Source organism: Rhinichthys klamathensis, unplaced genomic scaffold (genome assembly GCF_029890125.1).
Source record: "Rhinichthys klamathensis goyatoka isolate OS25496 unplaced genomic scaffold, OSU_Roscu_1.1 h1tg000282l_1, whole genome shotgun sequence".
NCBI classification, from domain to species: domain Eukaryota; kingdom Metazoa; phylum Chordata; class Actinopteri; order Cypriniformes; family Leuciscidae; genus Rhinichthys; species Rhinichthys klamathensis.
The window spans coordinates 52295-62408 of NW_026606801.1; the positions used below are offsets into that span (position 1 = coordinate 52295).

At 40.2% G+C, this 10114-nt stretch overlaps 1 protein-coding gene across 1 annotated transcript; it reads left to right on the forward strand.

Annotated features, from left to right (window-relative positions):
- Positions 1-1582: 1582 nt before the first annotated feature.
- On the forward strand, positions 1583-9592 carry metrn (meteorin, glial cell differentiation regulator). The gene is made up of 4 exons (XM_056269583.1): positions 1583-1715; positions 3519-3955; positions 6302-6361; positions 8273-9592. The coding sequence occupies exons 1-4, from the start codon at positions 1615-1617 to the stop codon at positions 8584-8586; spliced, it is 912 nt and encodes a 303-aa protein (XP_056125558.1). The 5' UTR covers positions 1583-1614; the 3' UTR covers positions 8587-9592.
- The last annotated feature ends 522 nt before the right edge of the window (positions 9593-10114 follow it).

Below are 10114 nucleotides of genomic sequence, written 5' to 3' on the forward strand. Positions count from 1 at the left end.
AATATTATAATTAAGATCGATTGCATTACAATTGAACTTTTAACTACATGGTAATGTAAAGCCGTTAACCGTGTTAAATCAAACTGAAAGGCTTCTTGCATTTCGCTCTTACAGAAGTGCCTTGAAATGCGCAGCGTTATTCAATGTGTTGACGTAATTTCCACTGAAACAGGAAGACAGGGCGGGGCATATCGAACAGCTCCTCCCCTTTTTTTAAATAGCCAATAGTGTTACGTTTATATCACAGCTCGGCCAGAGCCGTTGAGCTCGGTAAAGCCAAAGTTTCCTCCTAATCTCTTCCATAACGCTTTAAAATATAGCATTCTGTGCAGAATTCAAATGTATCCGATACGTTTCGTGGTCTACGCCGACTCGCGCATATGATCCGCTCTGTTAATGTTGTTTGACACTAATGTGAAACCAGACTTCATTCGCCCCAATGGCAAGCATATTTACACGGTCTGAATCGTTCCCGATCCCCTATATAGTGCACTATGTGCCATTCATCATGTAGAAAATAGTAATTGTGTGAACAAGTGACCGATTTCAGCAACAGCAGCTTCAGTCTATTTATAATGTAGGGGGCGGAGCTTCAGATTCTAGAGAGCATTTGATTGGACAGAAAATCTGATGAGAAGCTGAAGTGCAGAGTGATGTCATCAAAGTCATTGATCCATATTGGCGGAAGAGACTGTTTTTGAATGCTTATAATGCTTATAACTTCTAAATGCGAATTTTGTCATTGTTTTGGAGCATACTAGCTTATAGATAACAGAAGGCTAACATATTCATAATAAAAGCTAAAAAACTTAAAAGCTGGAGAGGAAACACAAAATGTGTGGAAAAACTACTGATTTGACCACATATTTTTTAACCGACTATAAAAGCGATTCTGTTACGATTCTGTTGGAATAGACAATATTTTTTTTGCAAATCACCTACTTAGTATTAACAATTAACATTCTTTATGAAAAATATTAATCATATTGGGAAAATGCTACCGTTAATTTTGCCGTTAATATCATTTTGAAGCAATAAACAACACAAATTCAACGCAATTTTAAAACAGTGATAAAACAATTAATATCTAGGGATATGGCGAAAAAGAATCATTTAATCGGTTCATTGAACAAATGATTCGCACGAACAGAATGATTCAGTGCTACTGCCAAACACCCGTGTTATGTTTCAAAATCCTTCACATAGCCTACATTCAGAAGAAGCTGATTAAATATTCTTCTGTCGTAATCCTTTACCCAGTGTGTGAATAGACGAGATGCCATTCATTGGACTTTAACTGCGGTGAAGCCACGCCTCCTCCTGCTGGTGTGGGCGGGGCTTAAAGTTTAGTCCCGTCCTGAAACTCTTGCGCTGGAACTCAGTCAGTCAGTCAGCAGTTGTGCACGCGCATTGCCAGTCAGCTCACTGCTCAAGCCGCACGGACTGATCTGCAGAAAGAGAGGGAAAGTTTAGTTCGGACAGGTCTTTTACATCAGACAACAGCATGGAATCAGTAGGTTTTCGTTGTGTTTAAATATAACTTTGTAAAAGCAGCGAAGAGAAGGACTTGACGGACGCACGCGCCTCTGGATAACCGCAGCGTCTCGCGCAGTGATGGAGGTTTGGGGCTTTATGGATTTTGCGCTTTGGATTTCATTTCTCACGGGCTTCACGATGGCCAGTTACTCCGAGGACCAGTGCAGCTGGAGGGGAAGGTAAACTTCATCAACACAGAGTTAAATGCTTTCTGCTGGTTTTTAATTCATTGAGAATATTTTTACGGGTTTTTTTTTTTTCTGGAACGCATTGATTTTTTCCTGCTATCTTGCATGTTTTCTAGTTTAAGTCTACAAAAAGTATGCAAATATTTACAATAGTAACCGATTAGTAAAATATTTTGTATAACAGTAAAATAATGTAAGTGCAATACTTAAATCAATCTATCTATGGTTAGTTTGTGGATATAGTCAAGTTTGGATTATCATTTTGTGCAAATGGCAACGGTAAATGTGCGCAAAAAGGATAAATTGAGCACTTAATTTATAAAATATAAGGAAGAAATAAAAAATATATAATAGGAAATGTGATATGAGTGTTGCAATGTCTGTTTTGCAATGCGGTAAGTTTAAAGACTGTGTGAAAAGCCGCGTTTCCACCGCAGGAACTTTACCCAGGAACTAGGAACTTTGGCCTGGTACTCGGTGTGTTTACACCGCAGGAACCAGGGTCTAAATGAAGTTCCGGGTAGATATTTCCCCCTCCGAAAGTCCCTGCTCGCGAGGTAGTACTTTTTCAAAGTTCAGGAACTTTCGCGGGTGGGGCTTGTGCGCTGAACATGCTGATTGGTTGTGTTCACGCCGCATTATGATTGGATAACTCCGCGCAGCATTTTATTTTAACCGGAATTTTTAGAATCTATTGCAGTTCGTGGCTTCATGCAGTAATGAAGTTCCATGCAGTAAGAGTTGTCTGTCTGCAAATATGGAATTTAATAAAAATAAAAAAGGCAGCTGGACCGACGACGAGATTCAGGCTTTATTAAGCGTATTTGCGGAAGAGAAATTTTCTGCGCGTTCGTCCCAGCCTTCTCACGGTCAATGTCCGCAATAGCTGATAACATACGCTGTCTAATTTTAGATCTAACGTTAGCATTACGAGCTTTCTGAACACGCTTTAGTATCAGTGCTCGTCTCTTTTCTGCCGTTTTGTTAATTACCTGGTTAGTAAACCAATACATCTCAAACAACTGCAGCACAGTGTGAATCTCTTCCATATTTATTATAAATGTGGCGCTCAAAACTGATTACTGTCTTTTACAGTCTACTGTCCGTCACAAGCAAGCAATGAGCAGTCGCGCGCAGTTTACCCGGTACTTTAGACCGCGATGTAAACGCAGAAAGCTACCGGTCTGGGGCAAAAAAAGTTCCTGGGAAAAAAGTTCCTGGGACAAATTGTTCCGGGCAATTGCGGTGGAAACGCGGCTAAAGTAGCCAGTAGGAGGCGTTGAACTTTCCCTGCAACTTCAATACCCACTGGACAAATCCAAGCTTCAAGTTTCAAGTTTATTTGTCATGTGCACAAAAAGTCAGTGACAAATTGTAAATTGAACTGCTTGTGGCGAGGCACGGGTATTCTTACAGCAACACAATACAGAAAAAACATCAAAAGATATCAGAATTATGACTCAACTTTTCAGACCTGGTTTTATATATGCGCATAGTGTGTTTTCCCTATATAGCCTGTAAATGTGGGGCTGAGTATAGACCTTACTGTCCATTATGTTAAAAGAGGAGCAAAAAATAAACAAGAACACATGTTAAATAAAAATGTCCACTTTGTTATGTGGACACTTCAAAATAATTTGACAGACAAATAGAGAACTTAAAAGGATGGTTTACCCAAAAATGAGAATAAGTCATTTTACTTTTATGATGGTGTTTCCGCTTGCACCATATTTAATGTGGATAAAGGGACTATTTGATGTTGCTCTGCTTAACCTCTGGTTTGCATCTCTGCAGTGGTCTCTCTCAGGCGGTGAAGAACGTGGAGCAGGTTTGGTTGAGGTGTGCGGAGGGTTCGGTGGAGTGGCTTTATCCCGCTGGAGCGCTGCGTCTCACACTCTCGCCCCGTCTGCCGTGGAGCGCCATGGTCCCAGGAGAGTCCAGCAGGAGCCCGGTGTCGGCCTGCGTCAAGCCGGACCAGAACTGGGGTGGAGCTCAGCTTTACCTGGAGAGAGACGGGGTCCTGGAGCTTCTGGTGGGAGACGACACATCCGAGACGCCCGGCCCGGTCCAGGTGCGCTGCTTCAGTGCCATGCCTGGAGAACGAACAGCCCTGTTCCTGCAAGCAACACCTCACCAAGACATCAGCAGACGCATCGCAGCGTTTCGCTACGAGCTGAGAGGGGATTGGATGGCGCAGCCGTCAGTCAACGCGGATCCGATTGGCAGTGAAGGTGAAGATATAGTAGTGATATATAATGCAACAATGAAACTGGCTGAAAAGATTAAGAAATCTTTACATGGTCATTTCTGAGCATTAAAGGGATAGTTCACCCAAAAATGAAAATTAGCCCATGGTTTACTCACCCTGAAGCCATCCTTGGTGTATATGACGTTCTTCTTTCAGACGAATACAATCAGAGTTATATTAAAAAATGTCCTGGCTCTTCCAAGCTTCATAATGGCAGTGAATGGCCGTTTCTGTATTAAAGTCCATAAAAGTGCATTTTTATGATGGATAGATGCACTTTTATGATGGATAGATGCACTTTTATGATGGATAGATGCACTTTTATGATGGATAGATGCATTTTTATGATGGATAGATGCATTTTTATGATGGATAGATGCACTTTTATGATGGATAGATGCACTTTTATGATGATAGATGCATTTTTATGATGATAGATGCACTTTTATGATGGATAGATGCACTTTTATGAGGATAGATGCACTTTTATGATGGATAGATGCACTTTTATGAGGATAGATGCACTTTTATGGACTTATTGGACTATAAAGCTTGGAAGAGCCAGGGCATTTTTTAATATAACTCTTATTGTATTCGTCTGAAAGAAGAACGTCATATACACGAGGATGACTTGAGGGTGAGTAAATCATGGGCTAATTTTCATTTTTGGGTGAACTGTCCCTTTAACCTGTCCTCAACTCATTCAAACACTGTGAAACTATGCAAGGTTGGAGATGAAGTTCTCCAAAATTATGCTGAGTTTGAGTTGCCCTTTGACCTTTGGGAGGATGGGGGTGCAGAACGAGGATCAGGAACAGAGCATTCATTCAAACTCTAACGAGACTTGAACTTTAGAGTAATGCAGTTTAGAGTAGATCCACGATGTGAAGAATCCCACAACTTGCTTCTTGAAAAGCACTAATTCGTCACTCTTACTTTTTAGCCTGTAATTGTAGCATTGCAATGATTTAAATGTAACGTTTTAGGTCATCTCAGCTGGGCAGCTCCTTCCAGCCAGTTGTGAGAAATGGGGGAGGGAGCGCTCAGATCCGAGGAGCGGAAAAGACGAGGGGGGAGGAGGGGGAGGGAGAAAAGACAAAAGCTTGGTATTGGGGGGGTTTATCTCCATAGTGAGCCATTTCAGGGAATTGCATGAGAGCACAGTCGCCGTGGTAACGGGGGGGTCGGGGGGGGGGGGGAACCACGTAACTGAAAAGCGGATTCTTTTGTTCTGAGTTTTGGGAGCAGAGAGGAGACAGGGAAGGACGTTTAAAGTTTTAAAGGGCCAACAACTTTCTCCGTCTCACACCCACACGGACACCTGTTGCTCAGTGTGAAAGTGCACATGTGGAGGAATGAGCTCGAGCTGCATTCCTTTCAACTTCTAATAATCATGACTTTAGGTAGAGCTCAACTTGTGTATGGCCGATATCTAGAGTCCAAAAAATTTTTTATCAGCCAGTGCCAAAAATGTATATATATATTAAAATTACTGAATCAATTAAATTATTATAACCATAACATTTTTTATATATAATTAATTTCATGTACTAAAATAACTAAAATTGTAATAAAAATGAATATAAACTATATAGACATAAAAAAAAAAAAACAATCAAATTACAGAAAATTTTGCTAAAATTCAAATGGAAAATATAAAAATAAAAACCAATTAAAAATATTAATAAAAACTATGATAGTATATCAATGATACTAAAATAACACTGATTCAAGAATGTGTACCAAAACTACTTAGCACATATTCATTTGTGGTCATTTAACAACAACAAAAATCACTATAAATTAATTTTGGAACACTTTCTGAATCTTATATATTTATATTACATATAATTTGACAAATAATTGGTGTTATAGAAGTTTCAATGTTGACAAATATGAAGTTGAAACAAAAAAACATAAATGTGACCGAGGACATTTAGATTAGCATAGCCTATTGTCTCATTTTCATTAGTTTCAAATGAATTAAGCCATCAACCCTGACTTGATGGTATTTTGACTAGAAACTATAGTTACCATGGTCCATTTTTGTAAACGCATCTATACAAACATCTTCCAAAGATGGGTTTATAAGATCAGCTGTTCAGTTTGCTTACTTAACAAGCCCATATAGATCAGCTGAAGGAACAATAGAGAGGAAGAGGGAAGTGATTCATTACACACCTCTCTCACGAGCTTTGAAGAGGTGAGATGAATCACACCGATCAGAAGGTCATTCCCTCCATCACACCTCCGCCTAGCAGCTGTGTGTTACACCTCATCTAGAGGCGTTCCTGTCCTCCGTCTCATTCTCCTCTTCTTTCTCTCTCAGGAGCCTGCAGGCCGTGCAATAACACCGAGATTCTGATGGCTGTGTGCACTAGTGACTTTGGTGAGTATTTGAATTGAGTTTTTCTTCCACTTTATTAGGATAAAGAGCAAAAACCTCAAACCTACAACCTAAAGCTGCCAATCCAGATCTTAAACCTCTACGCCACACTTTCTGTTGGTTTAGTTTAAGATCTGGACTGGCAACCGGGAACAAGGTCACGGGTTCAACACAAGTAGGGATCAGGGGCCGTATTCACAAAGAATTTTAAGGCTAAAAGTAGCTCCTAACTGGCAAATTTAGGAGCAACTCCTAAAAATAATGGGCGTGTCACTCCTAACTTTAGGACTCCTAATTTTTTTCACTAAGAGTAATTCACAAAGCATTTTAGCCCTAAAAGTAGCACCTAAGTCTGGGACAGCTTAAAAGAAGTCGAGAGGACTCCTAACTCACTAAGACCTATTCACAAAGGATTGTAGCGCATACCAGCGCCTCTCGCAGTCGTCCGGCGTCCGCGACACAAGCGGGAATGCTGCATTGATCTGCAAACAAATCCTCTCCCATTCTCACGCTTAGTTTTGCTTGATATCCCAGTGCCGAATTTCACTTTTATTATGTTTTTGGGCCAGCAGCAGTAACTGATCCTGCGTCCAGTTGGGCTTTCTTTTCCGTTTTGGCGAGTTCATAATCCACCGTCATTCAACTATTATGGTGTGTTCACACCGAACGCGAATTTAATTATTTGTGCGAGTAGATTACATACAAAGTCAATGCAAAGACGCGAATAGGCGCATCATTCGCGCCGGGCGTTGCAAATGACGCGAATTGGGCGACGCGTCTTCCGCGCAAGTTGAAAAATTTGAACTCGAGCGAATGTTCAAGCGATAGACGTGTATTTGACGCTTTATTCGCGTTCGGTGTGAACACACCATTACATTACTTCAATAGGAGTAACATTTCCTTGCTTTAAGTAGTCTATTTAGGCTAATAGGATGTCAATTAACCAAGCAAGTGTTAATGCAAGTGTCGATTTTTCATTATTAGGCAAGTGGCGGTTTTCATTGGGGTATTAGGCTACCTTGATTTAATTTAATTTAATTCACGACTTCTCTCTCTCTCTGCCTTGTTAGAATTACACTTCACTGGGGCCTGCACAAACATTTAGATGACATTACTATTATTATTTTGTGTAGGACACAGACATATTTAGATGTCCTAAATCCATGATTTGTTGCGTCTGTGTTATGTTCCGCATGATGGCCCTGTCATCTAACAACCAATCACCGTGATCATTGCGAGGAGGCTCGTGCATGAGAAGTGACGTCATCCATAGCAACGAAGACTCACTCTTAGTTTAGGAGTTGTCATTTTTCCTTACTAAGAGTAGGTCTGAAAGGCGTTGTGAATAACTTTTAAGAGAAAACTCCTAGCTAAAATATTTTAGTGCAATTTAGGAGTACTCCTAGTGGTAAGATAAAATTCTTTGTGAATACGGCCCCAGACCTTTAGCCTGCAACGTACTGTTATTTTAGTTTCATTCAAATACTATTACTGTTTCTATTCATATTTAGAATTAGATTTTATTTTTATATTTTCCATTTCTAGTTTTAGTTTTAATAAAAATGTATTTCAGTCTTAGATTTTTATATTTCAGTTTAAGTTATTTTATATATATATATCATAGTTTTTTAGTATTTTATTTCAGAAAGTTGATTTTATTTCAAATAATGCAAATAGTATTTAAGGTTTTAGTTTGAAACATTACTCCTTTCAAACTTTGACTGTAAATTGCTTTGGATAAAAGGCAATTTCTTATTTATTCGCACCAAAGCCAATCTGCATCAATCCAATGGGTTCATTTAGCCTCATCCGTAAACTAACCAAAGCAGCAAAAGCTCAAATTTGTTGTTAATTAGCAATATGTACGCTTTATCAACAATCTATCCGTACTAATGGAGCTCTCTGTGTTTTTAGTGGTCCGAGGGAACATCCGTTCAGTGGAGACGGACTCAAATTTGAAAGCGGCAGTGATCAAAGTGAGCGCAACACGAGTTTACCGGCAAAAGTTCTCCTTGTTCCCTGAGTCGGGGCGTCTGACGCGGTCCGGGGAGATCCGTACACCTCTTCAGTGTGGCGTTCGTCCCGGCGCGGGGAGCTTTCTCTTCACCGGGCGCGTGCACTTCGGGGAGGCCTGGCTCGGCTGTGCTCCGCGCTATAAAGACTTCCTGAAGGCGTACGAACAGGCCAAACAATCCCTGATGATCCCCTGCACTCTGGTGAACGACTGACGGGAGAAGAACGAGCGCGTCCCGGCCAATCGCGACGGACCCTTGATTCCGGTTCGCAGGGTCTGAGATGAAACTCCTGAACGCAAGAAAGAAACAAGTTTAGGAGAATGGAGAAAAAGACACTGAGACAGAAACAACCAAGAGGAAATCTCAGTGCCGATCACTGGATCAAGATGGATATCGGAATAAGGACATTCGGGGTTACCGTGTGTCGACGTCTATCTGAATCCACCGGTGTAACCCTGATTTCGGGGGCCTCTTTTTTTAAACTCAGGAAATTGTGTCTTTGGACACTTTGATATGAATGTCATATCATTGAAATATCCAAAGTCCTCATGATGTTGGGGACACACTCTGTTCCCATCATGTGGGTTGAGTTGGTAAATAAGCTGAACGCAATGCATGTAGCGCAGTCGTCTTTCGCAGTATTTGACGCCACAGAAAAAAACCTATTGATTTGTCATCCTTTATATGAAAAAGTTTTTAAAGATTTTAAACACTGTTTTTGTATTGAGAGTATATATTTTTTTCCGCATACTTTTTTTTTTCCTAAATAAAAAAAGCATCTATTTTCTAAATTTGCACTGGTGAAAGGAAGGGAACTGGCGATACCTGGATGCTGCAAGCACTGAGAAACCAAAACGCATCTATATGTAGCATAGCAAAAGATGTTTTATATAAATATATTCTATAATATGAAATCAGCTTTGGTTTATATGCTAACAGGCTGAGAATAGAATGCAGCTAACATGAAGTAATGAAAACGGAATACAATAGCAATAGTATATTAATTATTCTGAGTCTACGGATAGCATGTGCCGATTACCTCATGGTTAACGTCAACACTAGTTAGCTTTGATGTTGCTGATGTTATCAAGCGGATAGCATTCACCAGTCAGGTTGTGCTAGCTTGAGATATACTGAGAAGTTCAGAGCACTTTTACTCTGACGAAAAATACCTATCTTCTGTTACGAAAAAGGTGCGTTCACACAGACAACGATTTGCAACCGAACATCAACGTCTTTTGCTGTCTGTTTGCGTTTTGGACAAAGTTGAGCAGTTTATGCAAATGAGAAGTGGCGCAATGACCAATGGGAGTGCAGATAGAAGGTCATGTGATGCTGTATTCTAGTCGGAACAACCTCTCACGATTAATCTGTTGTCAGTCAGTGTGAACGCACATTAACAGGGTATGCTCACAAATCTGGATTTTAATTTTAGTTCAAATATATGTGCTTGTGATATAATCTATAAAGATAATTTAACTTTAAAGCTAAACGTCTGAAATAACACTCTATGCTGCCTCTCTTGCTCTCAAACGCTCTGTAAAGCTTGTCAACACGCTCAAATGGTGGACTTGTGTACCAAAACATTGACTGCTGGTCTCAGGCTGGACTGCAAGCACTGTCCTGTTTCTAATTCTGGTAATCTGCTATTGTTTATGTCTTTATTTTCTTCTTCACATCTTACTGTTCGTCAGCGATGTATGTGCACTAAACAAACGAGTGGAGAAACCAAACGTGGAGA